The sequence below is a fragment of the Rhincodon typus genome, chromosome 5, assembly GCF_021869965.1.
Source record: "Rhincodon typus isolate 14 chromosome 5, sRhiTyp1.1, whole genome shotgun sequence".
Classification (NCBI taxonomy): Eukaryota; Metazoa; Chordata; class Chondrichthyes; order Orectolobiformes; family Rhincodontidae; genus Rhincodon; species Rhincodon typus.
The window spans coordinates 83,221,749-83,243,286 of record NC_063336.1 but is presented as its reverse complement, the minus strand read 5'-3'; the positions used below and the strand labels follow the sequence as shown (position 1 = coordinate 83,243,286).

Here is a 21,538-nt window from a genome sequence, read left to right as displayed (position 1 = left end):
ACTCACCTACCTTCCCCACTACCACCCTTACCCCTCCTCCTTCTAATTTCTGATGAAGGGTCCCGACCCGAAACGTCGACTTCCCTGCTCCTCCAGCCCCACACTGCGTTGTCTTTCCCTCCCCTATGGCCCCACCCATTTTGTTATGGACACACCCATGAGGTCCCGCCCGACCCACGAGCGCCCTCCCCTCCAATGGAGGGTCTGGAAGTGCCCATGCGCAGTGAGAGTAGTGCTTCCTCTTCATTTCCATGGCGACCGAGGAGGTGGCGGTGGTTGCGGCTCGGCGGAAAGCTCTCTCCTTGTCTCGGCTCCGGGCTGCTCGGTCTCGCTACCAGAGCCTACACATCTCCGATGATGTGTTCGGGGAGTCGGGTGGCGACAGCAGCAGCGATGACAACCCGTTTTATAGCACCTCGGCTGGGAGTTCGCAGTCCGACTGTGGAGGGGGGGAGGAAGAGGGGGATGTGATGTTGCGGGAGGCGGGGACCGGGGGCAGAAGGCCCGACATCACCGGACAACCCAGCTCAGAGTCGGGAGATGGAGAGGAATCGGCTGCAGGATGGACCGAGCGGCTGAAGGACGTCGTGTTCCCTCCGCACGTCGAATCGGCGGGTAAGAGACAAGGGACTTCAACCGTGGACTGCGTCCAGGTGCAGCCGCGGGATGTAAGGAGGGGTGTGTGGGGGCAGAGGTCTGACCGGTCGGCCCTGCCCTGGAGTCTGTGTGAGGATCCTGTCTTATTGTGCTGTCGCTTTTCCGGGTCGCTGCCTCCGCTCCAGTTGCCAGGGAGCTGCAACACCTCTTGGGGGATGGGTGGGCGGCTGCTTCAATCTGCTTTCCACCTTCATCTCCGGGGTATTTTGCGGAATCTGCTCCCCACCCTTCCTGAGAGCCGCATTTCCCCCGCAGAACCAGCGTCCCTCCCAGCCCACTCGCTCGCTCAACTACCCCGTGCTGGGGAATTTGAGCTTCAACGGTTTGATGGATAAATTTCCTGAATAACATCCCTGCTGGCTCAGCTGGGAGGTTGTCGCCTATGCATCAAGGCTTTAGTGATGTGTCTGTGTGAATAACGAGGAAAATTCTCAATCACTGTTGACGCTCGGTTCGTCCAATCTCCAGAGGATTCTTGTTGGTTCAAGGGATTAATTTCTCATACACGGCTTTACGATCCGATGCACTGCAGTTGTGAATGAGTTATCCCAGACGGTTCGCTTTCGCTGGACACCTCCTTTAAGATGTTGGAACTGTTTTAATGTCCTGCTTTTGGATTTGTTGATTTTATTTTTCAAACTGTCGGTCAGAAATAAATGTTTTAATTGTGTAGTCACGAATCGTTATATGGTCACCCATGTTCTGCAGGAATTGTTAGACAGGGTTGATTGTTGGGGGCGGATCGGAGAGAAATAATGCAAAGACTGAATTTTGTCATCTTCCCAAAGCACAGAAATGTATTTGTTGCACATATGGTTTACGCTGAGGCGTTATCACAATTTTAGTAGACCGGTTTGTTCACTTTCAGTTCTTTTGTGTATTCATGAGTTGTTAGCTTTGATGATTAATGGAATTTCAAGGCAGCGCATTTACTTGTTGCTCATTAGTAGCTGTAATACTAACATTATTCAATAGGCGAGTTTGTAAGAACTGCCGATGCTGGAGTCAGAGATAAGTGTGGAGCTGGAGGAACACAGCAGGCCAGGCAGCATCAGAGGAGCAGGAAAGCTGACGTTTCGGGTCGGGACCCTTCAGAAAATTTTCTTCAGATTTTCTGAAGAAGGGTCCCGACCCGAAACGTCAGCCTTCATACTCCTCTGATGCTGCCTGGAATGCAGTGATCCTCCAGAAAGAAACGCAGCATGCGTATACAACAGGCGTCTTGCTTATCTCTGAATTCTGCCAGTTCCCTCCCACCCTCTGATAGTTTTGTAATGCTTGAGACCAAGGGTCAAAATTATTTTGAGATTGGCTGGAGGGCTACCTTTTTCGTCTCGCTAACTCACTTGTTAGGTGACGCAGTCGCGTGATAACATTTTCTCCTGTGTTTGTGTTGCTAAATAGTGCTTGAACTCAGTTAGAATTAGAAGTAGTCATCAATAATTTCCAAATCAACTGTCGTGGTACAACTTGACAATCCACTAGGAGACTCCGATACTGCTTATGACTTTATTTTAGAGTACACTGAAAGAACCAGCCTTAAAGCAGTCTGACTGAACTCGGGGGGTGGGGGGACCATAATTCTCATCCCATACACCTTGGGGGTCTCTCTCGATTTTTTATCTGACTTTAATTTGCAATCGTACATCATACATTTACTTCGTTCCCACAGTACATACATCACCCAGTGTTCTTGTCTTAGGCTTTTCCCTTATTCTGCATTTTTTTTTCAATCATTCACTCCCTGACCTAGCTGTTTGCCTAAGTCCCATTCTTTATTCTGTATAGTGTATACCTGTTAATCTTCTGTTCTTATCTGCTTATGTCTTATTTTACTAAAAGACTCTTCTAAGTGAAACTGCATAGCACTTCCCATTAACCCTCCATCAAATCGGAAAGCATGAAACTTCTTCAACATACCACAGTATTTTAAATTGACAAAAGGTGGCACACGTTAACAATAATGTTTTATAAAATAACTGACACTGATTGTGTACTGGTCAGTACTGTGTTGTGGCCATAGTAATCTCGGCTTGAATCCAAGTCACAGCATCACAGCACCATCTTTAAGGGGCCCACTTGTGGTGCAGTGGAAGTGTCCTTAACCCTGAACCCAGGTTCATGTCACACCTGTTTGAGAGGTGAAAAGTAACTGAACAGGTTGATTAGAAAAAATAGGTTCATTTTAAAAAAAAAAAGCAGACCCCAAGGGGCCCTCTTGTGGCACAGTGCTTTTAAAAAGAAGTACAAAATAACAGGCATTGTGATTGTATACTAGTTGGTAGTCTGCATTGTGGCCAAAGTAACCTTGGCTCGAATCTGAGTCACAGCCCTTTCTACAGGAAGGCCTCTTGTGGCGCAGTGGTAGTGTCCTTACCCCTGAACCTAGAGACCCAGTTTCAAGCCCCACCTTCTCCGGAGGTGTGTAATAACACCTCTGAACAGGTTGATTTAGAAAAATATTTTAATAATAATAAACACAAAACTGCCCTTCTACATACACAAAACCTGTCACCTTAAACACGCCTTTTGCACACTGAGGTCACTATTCATTTTTAACAATTTATTCTTGGGATGCTGGCATCACTAGCTAGAGCAGTTTTATTGCCAATCTGAAATGACCAGTAGGCATTTGAGTGACTGCATTACGTGGGGTCTGGATGTAGGCCAGATGAGATGGAGGTAGTAGGTTTCTTTTCCTAAAGACCATGAGTGAACCAGATGATTTTTACAACAACTGATGGTAGTTACATGATTGTCTTTAAGCTAGTTTTTTTAATTACAAATGCTTAATGAAATTTAATCTGCCAAGGTGGGATTTGAACCCATGTCCTCAGAACATTAGTCTGAGGTTCATGTTTACTAGTCTAGTGACATTACCATAACAGCACACTGCTTTCTCATGTATTTAAATCACGTGCACAAACTTGAAACATTTTAACTAGGCAGTTACTGCATCTTAAAATGAAGTTTAATAATTGGCACACTATTAATTATAAAGCATCCACTGCATTTTCGTTGTATAGTAACTCCTGACTGTAGCAGCCTAAAGTTAGAAATTCCAAATTTGTTTACATGGATTTCTTTATCTCAGTCATTTCAAATTTTTCTGGCAGCCATTTCACTGAGTAATCCTTTGTGATGGATTTAAAATGGTTCTGAAACTCCTTTCCTCTGCCTTGCCATCTCCATGCCCTCCCTGTGATTCCCTCACTGCCACCAATTACTTTCCATCAGTAGTAAGTGTGAGAGAGTACCAGCCACGATTGGAGAAGCAATTCCTGTCCAATTTTGTACTTTCCGCAGAAACAAGTGATTTTTCTCCCATAGGTTGCTTACGTGGTTTTTTTTTCCCCCAGGTATTCCGGGGAAAGTTGCCCACCCTTGTTCCTGTATATTTTAATCCGTGGTTGAGATATGGAGAAGATTTTATTTTCTAGTTAACACACTTAGAATTTATATTACATACATATTTTGGGTCCAGTGACCCTTCAGAACGGCTCTAAAGAAGGGTCATTGGATCCGAGATGTTAACTCTGCTTTCTCTTCTCAGATGCTGCCAAACCTGCTGAGCTTTCCCAGCAACTTTTTTTTATTTTCATGGTTGATGTGAGTTTATATGTCTAAGAATAAACTTTACGGTGTTGTTGATAGATGACTTAAAAATGGTAATACTATTGAACAGCAAGAGGAGCTGGTTAGATTTTCTCATGCTGGAGATAGTCATTGCCTGACACTTTTGAAGGTTGCTTATCACTTGTCAACCCAAGTTCTAATATTGTGCTGGTCTTGGACACCCTCTTGTGGTGCAGAGGAAGTGTTCCTACCTCTGGACTGAGACTTGGGTTCAAGTCCCACCTGCTCCAGAAGGTGCGTAATAATGTCTGTGAAAGGTTGATTTGGGGAGGAAAAAATAGGTATGCAATCTTGGCACAAGTGGGCATGGGCTCTTTTAGGATCTGAGGACGTGTAAATGGTACTGAACAATGAGCAACCCCACTTCTCATTAGGTCTAGACACTACTATGAGCATCTCCTGCATCAATAGCATGAGAACAATGGGCCTCAGTAACCACAATTACCTTTCTTCATGCTACATATGACTTCAGTAGGATGAAGTTCAATTGACCTGCATCTTTCTGAGCTCCTTAATTTGGTCAAACGATGGCTTGCTATTGAGGGCAATGTTCTCACCAGACCTTGTGAATTCAGCTCTTTTGGTTATTTGGATAAAGACTGTAGGGTGTGCTTGTGGTATGGTGCTGCTTGATGGTGTTAATTATACCCTCCATCACTTTAATCAATAATAGAATGATTGGCTAGGATTTGTTTTGCTTTTATTTGGACAGGGCAATCTTCCACTGTCAGGTAAATAGAGTTCCACCTGTATTAAAACGTAGCTATGTCTTTGGTTAGTTTTGGAGCACTTCTTCAGTACTTTTGAAATGTTGCATAGCCATAGCCTTTGCTGTAGACAGCATTATCTTCTGTTTCTGGATGTGACATAGCTGAAGACTAACATCTGTGATGCAGGGGCTTTCAGGAAGGGTTGGCTTGCATTATCCACTTGGCACTTCTGACTGAAAATGGTTGTAAATGCTTCAGTTTCTCTCTTGCACTGATGTTCTGATGGGTGTGTTTGTGGAACCCTTACCTTCTGCTTGTTTAAATGTCCCTCACTGTTGTTGAATGAAGAGCTTTGATATCATTTATTCATTGTAGAATTAATTTATTTTGTTTCACTTGCTGTTTCCAATGTTTAACTGTTGTGAGGAAAACATAGATTCTGCGAAGGGGTATAGATAGGTTAAGTAAGAGGGCAAAGGTTGGCAAATGGAATATAATGTGGGAACGTGTGAACTTGAATTGGAAAATGGAACAGAAAGAAATATGTTAGTTAACTGAAGTGAGATTGAAGAATTGAGCGACTGAAACATCTGGATGTCCTGATACATCAATCTCAAATGATTAGTTTGCAAATGCTACAAGTGATTAGGAATGGAATTATTGATGTTTATTACTGGAGAATGGAAAATACAAATAGAAATGTTTCGCTAGTGTACCGAACTTCGGTGATATCTCATCTAGAGTGCTCTATACAGCTTGGTCCCTGTATTTGAGGACGACATAATTGCATTGGTAACAGTTCAGAGAAAGTTGACATGACTGATTATTGGTTGAGGGTTTATTTTTGTATGGGGCTGGGTCTGTGTACATTGAGTGCAGAATAGTGGGAGATGATCTTCTTGAAACATCTAAGATCTGCAGGAACTTGAAAGGATGTGTTCCTCTATGGAAGAGACTAGAACAAAAAGGTGCAGACTTTTTTAAAAAAAAAAACAAAAAGGTGTTTTCTTTTGGAGTTGAGTTTGTGGTGTTCTGCTCTCTGGAGAGTGGGAGGCAGAGTCACTACATATTTTTAAGGCAGAAGTAGATTTATTTCCTAGTTACCCACAAATTTATGGGTATTAGAATTGAAGCTGCAACCAAATTAGCATGGTCTTGCTGAATGGCAGAGCAGACACAAGAGGCCAGCTTAACATGGAGTTTGTATGTGTGTGTGTTCTGTTTTAGTGTCAGCAGTTTGACGTCAAATTTAGGTATACCTAGTGTGGTTCCTGGCATGTTGTCCTGCACTCTTCATTGAATCAAGTTGAGCGTGGCTAATAAGGTACATTACGGATAGTATTAGATCCAAGAAAGTGGCATGCAGATTTGCTAAAAGAAGCAGCAGACCAGGGAATTGGGAGCATTTTAGATTTCCGTCATGGGGACAAAGGGATTGATTAAGGGGGAGAAAATAGATTACGAGTAAGCTTGCAGGTAATATACAAACTGATTATAGCAGTTCACAGCATGTATAGGTATGTGAAGAGAACAAGATTAGTAAAGACAAATTTAGGACCCTTGCAGTCAGAAACAAGGGAGGTTAGCATAGGGAACAGAGGTGGTAGACCAATTAAATACACACTTAGTTCTGCCTTCACCAAAAGGAGGAAACAAACAATGTCCCAATGATATTGGGGAATGTGGGGTCTAGCAAGAGGGACGAACTGAAAGAAATCAGTATTAGTAGGGAAATGGTGTTGGAGAAATTGATGGGATTAAAAGATGATAAATCCCCAGGGCCTGATAGTCTGCAACCCAGAGCTTTTAAGGAAGTGGCCCTAGAAATAATGGATGTGTTAGTGATTATCTTTCAAGTTCTATAGATTAGTGTAACTAATGTTACTTTGCTATTTTAAAAATGAGGATCATGAAAAACAGGAAATTATAGACCAGTTAGCCTGACATTGGTAGTAGGGAGAGAGTCCATTCTAAAAGATTTAGTAACAGCACACTTGGAAAACAGTGTCAGGATTGGACAGTCAGCATGGATTTATAAAAGGGACATCATGCTTGACAAATCTGTTGGAAGGACACCCTATGGATATGGTTTACTTGGATGTTCAGGCTTTCAGTAAGCTCCCAGAAAAGAAGTTAGCATGGAAAATTCAAGTGCGTGATGTTGGGGGTTGCGTACTGACACAGATAGTGATGCTTGGCAGACAGAACAAAGAAGGAATAAATGGTATTTTTTCCAAGTAGCAGCTAGTGACTACTGGGGGAACCAGACGATTCACAATATATATTAATGATTTTGAGAGAATGAAATGTAATATCTCCAAGTTGCAGATGAGACAAAGCTGGAAGCAGAGATACTTTGATTTTACAGGTTGAGTGGGAAAATGTATGGCAGACAAAGTATAATCTAGATAAATGTGAGATTCTCCATTTTGGTAGCAAAAGGAGGAAGGCAGATTATTATTTGAATGGTGGTAGATTGAGAAAGTGCAACAAAACCTAGCGTCCTTGTACACCAGTTGCTGAAAATAAACATGCAAGTACATCAGGTAGTTAAGAAGGCAAATGGTATGTTGGCTTTCATAGTGAGGGGATTAGAATATAACAAGTATACCTAATGCAGCAATTGTGTTGGGCCTTGGTGAGATCACACCTGGAGTATTGTGTGTAGTTTTGGTCCCCTTATCTGAGGAAAGATGATATTCTGGCTATGGAGGGAGTGCATCAAAGCTCTATTGGACTGATTTCTCGGGTTAGCAGGACTGATCTGAGAGACTGGATTGTTTAGGATAGTATTCGCTGTAATTTAGAAGAATGAGGGGAGATCTCATAGCAACCTATAAAAATCTAACAGGACCAGACAGGAAAAATGCAGGAAGGATATTCCTGATTACTGAGCAGCTCAGAACCAGGGGCCATGGTCCAAGGATACAGCATAGACCATTGGAGACTGAGATGAGAAATTTCTTTACCCAGAGCATGGTAAGCTTGTGGAATTCTTTGCCATGTAAAGTGATTGAAGTCAAAGCATTGACTGTTTTCAAGGAATCTGACATAGTTCTTGTGGCTAACGGGATCAGAATATGCTGAGAAACTGGGAGCAGCGTACCAAGTTGGATGATCGGCCATGATCATGCATATTGATGGCGCAGACTCAAAGGCTGCTACTAACTGAGCCAAGGCTGAAACTTAGCAGACCAAAAGTTACAGTCTACGAGTTGGGCTGTAACAAGTGGCTGAGGAGACTTGATTTCTACTAATTACATCCATGAAAATCAGGGGTGACATAAGGAAAATTGTTATTAATTGATGAGTGGATAAGATTCGAAATGCACTGCCCGATTGTGTTGTGGATACTGATTTCAATTGTACCTTTCAAAGGGAGTTGGACAGATAACTGAAGGACAAAGAAGTATAGAGATGGGAAAAAACAAGGATGTGGGGCTTAATGAATTGCCCTTTGAAAGAGCAAAAAGACAATGGGCCAAATGACCACCTGTGCTGTACTATTCTATGATTCAATCTCAATGATACCACGTATGAAGTTTAGAGCAGTTTTTGTTTTCATATTTCAAAGATAGGAACACCAATTTAGTCAGTTGAACCTGTTGTGTTGATCAATTTGAATTTAAATCTATCTTCTTATCTTGGTTGCTACTTAATCCCCAATAATTGCTTAGTGAATAATTGTTTTTTTAATTTTGATGTTTTTATTTTACCCTTCCACCCCAACAACTTTTTAGATGAAGAAAGTTCCAGGTTTCCATTCTGCTTCGTGTGAAGTTTCTCTGACGTTATCTTTGAATATCTTAATTTTTACTTTGAGTTATCCCCTGTTCTGGACTCTCCTGTTAGAGGAAATAGTTTCTTATGAACTCCTCTAAATTTTAAACTCCACAGATTTATATCACCTTTTTTACTTTTCTGTTTTGAGGAAATACGCAATTAACTTGTGCAATTCTTAAATGTGGTATCATTCTGGTGAACCTGCAATACACACCCGCAAGGCTGCTAAATCCTTCCTGATGTATACATTACTGCATATTAAATGAGCACTAACCAGTCCATTATTAAATAATAGAAGGGGGGATCACCATTGCATGGCAATTGTTGACTTAAAACTAAGAAGGCATTACGTACTCCTCGAAAATATGATCTATAAGTAATACAGATCAAATAATTGATTGTACGGGTAGTTCTCCTATAATGTGATAGTTGCATTCTTGTGTGATCCTGTGCTATAGAAGATTGCTATACCTGTACAGCAGAAAGTTCTCGTTATCCAAACAGCATCCACTATTCATCGATTGAGTTATAGCCAATTCATGGTAACGAAACACGTGTTATAGCAGAATTATCTGTGTGGCAAAATGGAAAAAGCCCTATTCCTTGTTATGGATGACTATACTTATGCAACGAGTTACAGATTTTTATGTATTTCACTGAAAAGTAACCCAGACTTTTTTTTGCTTTTTCTTGCCACAGGTCCCGTGCATCAGATGCCACTAAATGCAAGTGCAATTGACTTCTTTCAGCTCTTTGTCCCTGATAATGTTATAAGGAATATGGTTGTTCAAACAAATATGTATGCCAAAAAGTACCAAGAAAGATTTGGTTGTGATGAAGGTTGGAGTGATGTTGATCTTCCAGAGATGAAAACCTTTTTGGGATATATGATCTCCACGAGCATTCACCACTGCGAATCTGTCCTCAGCATATGGAGCGGTGGGTTTTACAGCAACAAGAGCATTGCACTGATGATGACACAAATGAGGTTTGAAAAGATCCTGAAGTACTTCCACATTGTAGCATTTCGCTCCAGCCAGACAACGCATGGACTGTATAAAATCCAACCTTTTTTGGATTGCTTACAAATGACATTTGATACTGCATTCAAGCCATCTCAAACACAGGTACTGTCATCACTGTCACTCTGAGCTATGCACTTTTGGTTGAGTATCCATTTCCAATTTCTTTTCAGAAAGACTGTCTAATGATATCAAAATATGTAGAATTTACACCTGATAATTGTTATATATGCTGTCTTCTGTTTCCACCGCCCCCCCCCCCCCCACACCCCCGGCACTGAGATGTAAATTGTATTTTAAAAAATTGCTGCCTTCCATGGCGCACTGTTCTAACAGGTGTTGTACCATGCAGTGCACTAACCACAGATGAATCCTAGCACAGCAGCCACCGTCTGCCTTCCTGTTGGCTTGCTGCTGAGATTCAGCAGATGGTGAGTTCTAAGTCTGGCTGCAATTATCAGTGGAAGCTGGGTGCATTTGCACAAGGAAAGGAATATTGATTGGAGGGAGCTTTGTGGTTTCAGGGCTTTGGGGAAACCTTGCTGCTCTTGGAATTGTTTGGCTCTTCAGAAGCTTGAGTGGGGCCACACACTGATTTCTGCATACATGCTATGGGAAAAATCACACCAAAGCAGAAATCTCAAAGAAAATAGACCATTTCAGGCTGATTATTAGTGGGTTATTTGGTATTACTAGATGCATCTGTACATGGTGGCACAATAACTTGATTTGCTTCAACTGTTTTTGTTCTAGAATATGTGATATGGAAGCTACCATCAATATAAGACCAAGAAAATCTGGTAACTTTAGAGCAGTGCCGGAAATTCTGAAATGTCCTACCTTATTTCTTTAGCCCAGGATTGTTGTTGCCAGTACTTTGCTTCCTACTTGTCATTCTGCATTCCTTATCCTTATTCAATGAAGCTTGCAGGAGGGCATGCCAGGAGCAGCACCAGGCACCCCTGAAGATGAGGTATCAACCTGGTGAAGCCACCAAACAGGATTACTTGCATGCAAAACAGCGAAAGCAGCAAGTGATAGACAGAGCTAAGCGTTCCCACAACCAACCCATCAGATCGAAGCTCTGCAGTCCTGCCACATCCTGTTGTGAATGGTGGTGGACAATTAAACAACTCACTGGAGGAGGAGGCTCCACAAATATCCTCATCCTCAATGATGGAAGAGCCCAGCACAACAGTGCAAAAGATAAGGCTGAAGCATTCGCAGCAATCTTCAGCCAGAAGTGCCGAGTGGACAATCCATCTTGGCCTCCTTCAGTGGTCCCCAGCATTACATATACCAGTCTTCAGCCAATTCGATTCTCTCCACATGATATCAAGACACTGGATACTGCAAAGGCTACCGGCCCTGACAACACTCCAGCGATAATACTGAAGACTTGTGCTCCAGAACCTGCTGCTCCCTTAGCTAAGCTGTTCCAGTACAGTTACAACACTGGTATCTACCCGACAATGTGGAAAATTGCCCAAGTATGTCCTGTGCATAAAAAGCAGGACAAATCCAACTCCCTCAATTACTGCCCTATCAGTCCCCTCTCGATCATCAGTAAAGTGATGTAAGGTGTCATCAACAGTGCTATCAAGCAGCACCGGCTCAAATAACCTGCTCAGTGACGCCCAGTTTGGGTTCCGCCAGGGCCGCTCAGCTCCTGACCTCATTACAGCCTTAGTTCAAACATGGACAAAAGAGCTGAATTCAAGAGGTGAGGTGAGTGTGACAGCCCTTGATATCAAGGCTGCATTCAACTGAGTGTGGCATCAAGGAACCCTAGCAAAACTGGAATCAGTGGGTATCAGGGAGCAAACTCTCCGGTGGTTGGCGTCATACCTGACACATTGGAAGATGGTTGTGGTTGTTGGCGGTCAACCAACTCAGCTCTAGGACATCTCTGCAAGAGTTCCTCAGGGTAGTGTCCTAGGCCCAACCATCTTCAGCTGCTTCATCAATGACCTTCCCTCCATCATAAGGTCAGAGGTAGGGATTGTGCAATCATCAGCAAACATGTTCAGCACTGTTTGTGACTCCTCCCGATACTGAAGCAGTCTATGTTGAAATGCAACAAGATCTGGACAATATCCAGACTTGGGCTGACAAGTGGCACGTGACCTTAGCGTCACACAAATGCCAGGCTTTGACCATCACCAATAAGAGACAATCTAACCACCGCCCCTTGACATTCAGTGTTGTTACCATCACTGAATCTCCCACTGTCAACATCCTGAGGATTACCGTTGACCAGAAACTCAACTGGACTCACTACACTAACACAGTGGCTACAAGTGCAGGCCAGAAGCTGGGAATACTTCAGTGAGTAACTCCCCTCCTCACTCCTCAAAGCCTGTCCGCTATCTACAAGGCACAAGTCAGGAGTGTGATGGAATACTCCCCACTTGCCTGGATGAGTGCAGCTTCAACAACACTCGAAGCTTGACACCATCCAGGATAAAACTTAACATTGTAACCCCTGGTCCTGTCTAATCTATTTAATTGTAACAAAACCTGTTCTCTCTGTTATCTTAGAAATCTGAATTAAATCAATCTCAAGTCACAACAGTTCTAACTAAGTATTCTGCAAGTTGCCTTTTGTCCCAAGCTGTTTACCCAGCTGAAGAGAAGGAATGTCTATGCTATCTGAATAGCAGACCATGTTCGTTATCAACAGAATTATTAAATGATTATTTGAGGAAAAGAGAAAATTTCTCTCATGATGGTTGTTCAAAAAGTTACTGTATTGTTGGGTTTGAGCAGGCTATAAACAATATGTGAACTCTACTACTATTTTAAAATCATTTGAAGAGAAACTATTCATTCTGCAAGTACAATCAATGAAAGAACCCTTTACTGGCAAGGACCCATTATACAGACAGCTTGCCAAACCTTAAAATAGATACTGATCAGGTTATTGTCCAGCATTCTTTTCAATTAAATAGCTGAATCATTGCTTGGTACAAAGAAGGTAGACTCTCATTTATGAACCTCTCGCTAAATAAATTTGCTTGAACAACTCATCAAAGAAACCTAGTAGGCATTCTCTATCTCAACTTCCACAAGCTTTTGTCAAAGTACTACACAAAAAATTTCCCGATAAGATCAAAGACTTCTATACTATCAATAATGTATTGAGCTGGATTGAGAACTAGCTTGCTGAATGTAGACAAGCAGTTTCAAATTGGATCTGGATCTGTTTGGCAACTGGTTATCATTCCGGTCCTTCTGTTGCAATTGTTTAGTTCCTCCTTACTACAAGTTATGAATGAATGAATTTGCCCAGATTTTCCACAATATGGAAGTAGTCAAATCACTACAAACACACGCTGGTACCAATGCAAAACAGTCCTAACTTTATTAGGAAACAAATTACAATAGCTTTTACTACAAAACAATACTACCTCCATTCCTATTTGGCCCCTTAGGCTTGCAGTACTTCCCGAATCTGTTGTAGATTTGCGCAGCTGCTCTCGTTCGTGCGTGTTCTCTCTCTCTCTGTGACTGTGAAGCTGCTGTTTTCCTCTTCCTGTCCCTCTCGGGATGGTCAGCAGTTCTTTGCCTTTTGTTATGCTGGTCTTATCAGAAGGTCCAAGAGATCAGTCTGTAGGTGAACCCTGTTTTTATGCCATTTTTGGATGGTTCTCTTAACTTTCTATAGTTTTGGCCATTCAGGGAGACTCATTTAATGGTTTGATACATTGCCAATCATATGGATGGCTTATTACTATTTCTTTTGTATAGCAGGACCTGGACCCTCCTTTTGGTGGATAATTTGTTGGGGATATATCTGTCCAGAATAACTGTTGTCTTTTGCATTATGCTAATGTCATTAGCACTTGGCTGCTATGTTTGCACTCTGTCAGGTGTTTTGGGTTTTGTAAGTTCAGAGTTTTACTTGGCTAACATGGCCAAACCGCAAGTATGTTGGATAAGTTAGCAATCCATCTGTGCTTTAGCAGACAGGATGTTGCCACACAATCTTTGGTCTTTCCCATTTTAATATATAATCTAGATGTAAGTTTGGGGACTGATATTCAGATTCATAATGACATGACAATCTATGTGGATATTTTGATGATAGCCATGGCTTGACAGCTTCAGACAGATTTGATATTTTGGGAAATTGGGCTCAACTGGTTAATTTACTTAGTGCAGTAACAAATGTGAATCAGCCTTCAGAGAAGAAGATTAAAGAGGGTGGAGAGGGTAAGACTTGTCTGTTCTACTGTATAGATCTTTAAATGTCCGTGAACAGTGCAAAGAAGCAATAAGGTACTGTCAGTGCATTATTGAGGCAATTAAGACATGACATTCTATTTGACCTTGTACAAGATCATAGTTAGGTCTTGGTTCTAATATTGTGTTCAGTTTTGCTCTTGCACAGTAGGTGATTTTGATTGAGACATTTTAAAGGGTGCATAGAAACGCCACTAGAATAATACACATTATAAAGATAGGGTAAAAGAGTTAGAACTGCAGTGACTTGAAGTTGACCTGATTCAGATTTCTAAGATAAGAGAATAGGTTTTGTTACAGTTAAATAGCTGGAGAGGACTAGGGGTTACAATTTAAGTTGTATACACCAGAGTTAGGGTCACCAGACCTGAAACATTAACTGATTTTTCTCCACAGATGCTACCAGACCTGCTGAACTTTTCCAGCAACTTCTGCTTTTGTTCTAGAGCTAGGTCAGAACCTCAACAAAAACAAAGTTGCTGAAAAAGGTCAGCAAGTCTGGCAGCATCTGTGAAGGACAAAAGAGTTAACGTTTCTGGTCCGGTGACCCTTCCTCAGTTCTGAAACGTTAACTGTTTTGTCCTTCACAGACACTGCCAGACCTGCTGAGCTTTTCCAGCAGCTTTGTTTTTGTTCCTGATTTACAGCATCCGCAGTTCTTTTGGTTTTTATTGTGTATATTATGATGTATGTGGAATTAAGGTTTTTACTTTTCTGTCATTGTGCCTTTTTGGTGTGAATTAGGGGTGATGTTCTTGGTAACCATATTGCACGTTGTTCTTCTTTCTTTGACAGCACCCCCCACCTCCCCAGGTGGAGGATGACTTGCTTCTACTCCAGGGCAATAGTTTCGGTAGTACCTAAATAGTCTAATCCTAGAGCTATAGGTGATGTCTCATGAATTGGGAGAGTGGGATGCTCTGGATTCCACATGTTCCATTTGATGATGCGCAAAGTGGTTGACATCTTCGTGAATGCTACTCCAGTTTATGCAAGGCCATGCGTTTGGGGGTCTTGCATTAGGGAGGCTTTAAGGCTGTCTTAGTGTTTCCTCTGCCCTCCTAGTGATAGTTTACTGTTGCAGAGATTGGGGTCGAGCACTTGTTCAGAGTGTCTTGTGTTGGCCATGCAGACAATATAGCCTTCCCATCGCAACTGATTGAGCATGACCAGTGACTTGCTAGTGGAGATATTCTCCTGGGAGAGGATGCCTATATTAGGTATGCCTATCGTGCCAGTGGATTTGCAGGATTTGTGAAGGAGATCACTCTCTCCAGGGATTTGTAGGGTCTGCTGCCCATGGGCAATGTGTACAGGAGGATGTTACTGCTGGGTTTGAGATCTCCGACATCATACAGTCTGTATCTCGGGTGTCTGAAAGCTACACTGTTGCATTAGAGTTTCGGTAGATTTTATCATCAATGCCTGCTCCCACTGAGAGGCTTCTGAGGTATGAGAATTGATTCATGTTGCCCAGGAGCTTGCTTTGGATTTTGATGTTGAGGGAGGTCACTGTTGTATGGCAGGACCAGACTGGTAGACAACCTTTTGTTTTCCGAATGTTTAGTCTGAGGCCCCTGTTCTCGTATGCCTCGGTGAATGCATCGGCGATGGTTTGTAGCTTGGCCTCAGTGTGCGCACATGCAGGCATCATCTGCATACTGCAGCTCAGTGATAAAGTTGGGATGATCTTGGTTCTGGCCTGGAAGAGTCAAAGGTTGAACAGTTTCTCGTCTGTCCTATAGGGTAGCTTCATGAAAATGGGATGGAGGGTTGTCGAGGAAGATGGAGAAGGGCATTAATGCAATGATGCAACTCTACTTGACCCCCAGTTTGCACCCATATTGGGTACGTGGTGAAAGTGTTTGTGAGAATCTTGACTTGCATGCAATCAGGAAGCAGGCAGAGAATGGTGATGAATTTCTGTAGGCAGCCAAATTTGAGGAGGATATTCCACAAACCGTTGTGGTTGAGAGTTGAAGGCCTTTGAGATCAAAAAAGGCCGTGCGCAGAGGTTGGTGCTGTTCTTTGTATGTTTCTTGGATTTGTTGTGTTTTGCAAATCATGTCTCCTCATTGGCAGAAGCTGCATTGAGACTCTGGAAGAAACTTTTCAACCACTGGGAGGAGGCAGTTGAGGATTCTCACAAACCCTTTTCCTGTAGTGGACAGTAGGGAAATCCGTCTGTAATTTCTTGTGTCCTTTCTTGAAAATGGTCACAATGATGCTTGAGGTCTGCCAGCATGTCCTCTTCCTTCCAGGCAAGTGCAATGAGATTGTTGACTTGTGACGAGTGCCTTTCTGCCATATTTTCATACTTCAGTGCAAATTCTATCTGCGCTGTAGGTCTTGTTTTACAGCTGTCAGGTGGCTTTCTTGACCTCCTAGTGGATTGGAGGTGCTGAGATGGTGACGAGTAGTATGTTGTGGGATGGTGTCCAGAGCACTAGTACTGAAGGCTGTGCCTTGATTGAGGAGTTCTGAGAGTATTCTCCAGTGGATGCTGACTGCCTCTTGGTCTTTGAACGACTCTCTGCTTTTTGGCTCTGAGCGGATTAGGTCCATGGGTACTCGGACTGTAGGTGGCTTTGATTGCATCGAAGAAGCTTCACACTTCATGGTTGGCAGTGTAGAGTTCTGGTTTGCGATCTGTATTTGCTAACTTTTTTATGTGGTTCAAATCATCCTCAGATCCCTGATTCTGAGACTGGACTTACTTAGGAATGTAAAATGAAGAAGGCAGTAGACAGATGTTTCAGAGCAGAAGAATATCTACGTTTATCAGATACAAAAGGTATTTATAATACAAGAAATAAAGGCAAATGTAATAAATTGTAAAATTAACACAATCAACAATGAGGAGGATAGTAATTAAATACACTATTAAATCAAATACAGGCTAAACACTGTTAGAACTAAACAGCAGTTTTAATCGCAAGACTTTAAACAGACGTCCTACCCTTGGGGTTCCCTGCACTGTCACCACCTATCTTCCCTTCCCTTCCCTGCCAGCCAGGTTGGAAACTTTGGGGTCTCAAAAGTTCAAGGCCACCACTAGGGAGAAAATGCGATTTTGAAGTACTGCTGACTCTTGCTGCTTGCCGTAGTCTGGATGAAGACTTCAGACTGTTTAGGCCTTCAGTCTGGGTTGAGTCAGCTGATGCGGTAGAACGTGCATTGGATTTATTAGGTGAATGCTTGGTTTTCCTCACTTTGTGGTGGTTTTGCGGGCTGGTCTTTACCTAAGGATTTGTCTGAGGCCTTGTGGTGTTGGTCGGGTCGGTGGTTTTCGGAGGTTGTTGGTTCTTAAATCGGCTGATTGTGATCGGTTGCTGTTGGTTCCCCTTGTTCAGAACTGACCTGTGTCGTTAAGTTTTGGAATTGCTGTTGGGATGCCTCTTCCAGAGGTAGCTGTGCAGATAGTGCTCAGAGGGATAGCTGTTGGCATCCCTCTTCTTCTGGAGATAGCTGTGGGGACAGCTTTTGGGGAGACAGCTCTTTTGGATGAGATCGGGGCCTACATTATACTAATTGTGCACCTCTTATCTTGGTGCCAAATCTGCGCTTGCCATTGTGTTATTGGTGAAGTCAGTTGGCTTCCCAGTTGTTAACAAGTATGTATAAATGTATTTTGAGTGAGGTTGAATGCTTGATATCTCTCAATATTGATTGAAGTTGAATGTCTGGTATCTGTTTAGGCTTCATTATGTCTGGGTTAAGTAGCCCAAAGTTTAAAAGTTAATTTCAGTTTAAAATGTTAGGTCTAGTTGATTTCTTAGAGTGAAGGTGTAAATTGGATTTTCAGGTTGAACAATGGTCCCAGACTGAAATCATTCTGGCTCTGTGTATTTGTTGCAGCCTGAGCTTAGGTTTTTGTCCAGTATTTTAGATGTTAGAAAAGTCCCAGGATCTTGGTCCACTATTGTAGGATTTTTGCTCAATCCTACATATCCACCTTTTGATACTCTACATCCTAGAGTAGGATCCTGGTTGAGCAAAAATCGAGACGCAAAACCTAACTTCACAAGTTACCTAGACCCTAACACACACACTTCATCCCTTGAAAGACAGTGCATTGTCCCCCAGAAAGAAAACACCAGGCAGGATTAGGGGAAATCAAAACATACATATATACTGTACGTAGTGCAGTATACACCAAAACTAACTTACACCTTAAATACATTTTTACAAGTTTGTCTTTTCCGTGGGAAAACAAGGTACTTCCCAATCGAAGGTTCCTTGCACCCCACTGCCCCATAGGAACCTGCAGACATGGGGAGAGGGAGAGGGACCTCCGGCTTATTGTATACTCTCTGGTGTTAGAGTCTGCGGGCTCAATACCTTGCCGTCCAACTGATCCCCCTCGGGTTAGTGTGCCCTAGTATGTTTAGTGTACATGTCTACTTGGTTTGTGTTTCCAAAACTCTAGCTGGTGGAACCCTCTGAACATCTCCCAGAATAACGTTTTGTGCAGTCACCCTGACTCTTGTGGGCATCGTTCGGGTAAGTGAGTCTTAAGTTTTTAAACTTTAGTGTAATCGAGGCTGCAGTCTAGTGATCCCACTCCTCCTCAGAGTACCAAGCCATACCCTGGTCCTCTGGGGCTTGCAGGACACCCATCTAGTGAAATGTCCCCCTTACCGCTGGGGCCTACTTGTTCTCCCTTCTATTAGGGCAACAAAGCAGCAAGAACAAACTTTGTCTATCTGACTGACCTTCTCCGTGGACACTGAATGCAAATGCAGCTTCGCCTTTCAGACGTTCTCAGGCTCGGCCCCATATTTAAAAAAAAAAAAAAAATCCAACATCTTACAGCTTACACAAATTTTATCCCTAAACTCTAAATGAACTATATACACTCAAAACTGTACAATGCCACCTGTCTCCAGGTGGCCACCCTAGAACCTGAAGGTTCTGTGTGTCCTGCAGCCATTGGACAGCAGGTATACCAGGGACCACGGTGTCCTCCGCTTCAGAGCTTGGTGAGTTCTCCTTGGTACCTGACCCCTAACTGGGGAACCTCCTGAGTCCCAAACTATGGGTTGGCTAACTAGCCCTTTGAAGCAGTTCTGCCCAGGCCTTTCAGCCTGTGTGACTTGGGTTTCCTCTGCTGGCTTCCCACCATCTGGGGCCTTTGTCTGAGTGCCATTTCCCCTCTTTGCACCCACCATTCTTGGCATCCTTGTTTGTATGGTGATTTTCGAGGTCAACCAGCTTACACTGGTTGTGGAATAATTTGGTTCGCCGGGGCAATTCGACAGCATAAACCATCAAGCTCACCTTGTCCACAATGCTGTATGGACCCATGTACAGCAGCTCAAAGACCCCCCACCCAAGCAAAATTCCAGACCATGACTTGGTCCCCCACGTCCCACCCCTGTTGTTTGTGGAGCTCTAGCAGCAATCGTTTGCTCTGGTGCTGTTTTCTCATGTTGCTAGTGGCCTGCTAGTGGATCTGCTACTGGTGTTCGTACAGATGCCTGACAAACTGATCCTGGTTTGCCTCCCTGAGCTGACTATCTGTGAGCACTGGGGCTAACACATGGGTGGGGTTATGCATAACCTTTCCAATCATGATCTTGTGTTGGGGGAGAGGGTACCTCGTGCTTCTAGATTGGCTGGCTTGGACCCTGTTGGGACAAGTGAGCGAGTCTCCTATCTACTTCTACAATTTTTCTTTAATTGTCCTTCATTCTCCTTACAGTACTCGATGATTGCAAGTTGTGGGCAACATGCCATTTCCCCTCTATCTCCACTACCTTAAGAGTGGCCTGCATAACCTGCCCTGTGAAGTGGTTGCCCTGGTTGGACTCCGCATTCTGTGGTAGTCCCCACCGAGAAAATACCTCCCTCACCAGGATTCTTGCAGTCCTTATTGCTGTGGCTGTTCAACATGGAAAGGCTTAAATCCACTTGGTGAAAACATCTACCAGGACCAGGCAGAATCTGTAATCCCCCTGGCACCTCAGGTGACCGAGTGTCCCTGACTATCCTACAGTCCGCTCCTGCCTCACCACCCTGCCGCTTGCTCTTCCTTGCCTGCCTGGGCTGCACCCAGGCTTATCAAGCAAACCATGCCTCTGGCCTGGGACAGAGCTAGGCTCAGCTTAAGGATCTACTCCTAGCAGGGAATGTGCTCTCCCTCTGACCTTCACTGACTCCCTTATCTCTGCCTTCCGTTCCTTGACTTGCCTGTCCAGTACCTGGACCTGTCGCTGAAGGCAAAGGAGCCAGATTGCCGCCTTTGTGGAGCACTTATGCTCCTTGCTGTAAGTCACTGGGTTGCTGCTTCCCCTGGACATTCAGCTCTCAAGAGATCAATAACCCATTTCTTTGATATTTTCATCTTTTTAAATACATGGGAGGAAATCTTCTCCATCAGAGACTTTGCTTTGAAACACCAGGGTTCAATCAGTAATTTGCTGATTTTTTTTTTTAGGTGGTTCAAACCACCCCCACATCCCTGGTTCTGCACACTGGGAATGTGAAGTGAAGAAGGCAGTAGACTTATATTTCAGGGCAAAAGAGTTTCTGTATTTAAATAAATATGAAAAATGTAAGTATAATACAAGGAATAAAGGTAAATGCAATAAATTAACATTATCAATTACACAGAGGACAATAATTAAATATACTTCTAAATTAAACACTATTAGAACCTTATCAGCAGTTTTAATCGCAGATGCTTGGAGAATGTGATCCCTCTTGCTTTTTGTGACAATAATTCTTGGCATATCCTCCTCAGGGTTCCTCCTTTCCCTTTTTATGCAGCACTTTGGGCAATCTCGCATGTAGTGAGCAATGCTAGAATCTATTGTTTCAGTAGTATCCAGATTTGCTTCCATGTAAACACATTGTTCTTCAGCCTGATTTGTACTACTACAAACAGTATTTGAAGGAATTTAGCAAATGCAAATTAGGAGCAGGAGTCAGCCGTTCGGCCCCTCAAGTCTGTTCTACTGTTCGATTTAAAATTATGGCTGATCGGATTGTAGCCTCAACCCACTATCCTGTCTGCCCAATAACCGTTTGACTCCTGGTGTAGTGAAGAATCTATCTACCACTGCCTTAAAATATTCAATCTCCTACATCCAATGCTTTCTCATAGAGAGTTCCAAAGGCATCTAACCCTCTGAGAAATTTCTTCCTCCTTTCCATCTTAAATGGACGACACTTTATTTTTAATCTGTCCCCTAATTCTAGTCTGATCCACGAGAGGAATCCTCCTGTTAGCATCCATTGTGTCCATTTGCCACAGGCTCTCATAGTTCAGTATGAGCACCTCTATTCCTCTAAACTCCAATGGGTATAAGCCTAACACTTCCTTGTGGGATAAGCTCTTTCATCCCAGAAATCCGAGATAGTAGGAACTGCAGATGCTGGAGAATGAGATAACAAGGTGTAGAGCTGGATGAACACAGCAGGCCAAGCAGCATCAGAGGAGCAGGAAGGCTGACGTTTCGGGCCGAAACCCTTCTTCAGAAA

The 21,538-nt window shown here is 43.1% G+C and overlaps 1 protein-coding gene across 1 annotated transcript in view; it reads left to right on the top strand.

The window, feature by feature from the left end:
- The first annotated feature begins 229 nt into the window (after nt 1-229).
- The window catches only part of pgbd5 (piggyBac transposable element derived 5), a 62,637-nt gene continuing 41,328 nt past the window's right edge, over nt 230-21,538 (top strand). Inside the window, exons 1-2 of the mRNA XM_020514881.2 lie at nt 230-615; nt 9,486-9,913. Of these exons, the coding sequence (XP_020370470.1) occupies nt 252-615; nt 9,486-9,913 (792 nt within the window). The 5' untranslated portion in view covers nt 230-251. The remainder of the gene's footprint in view (nt 616-9,485; nt 9,914-21,538) is intronic.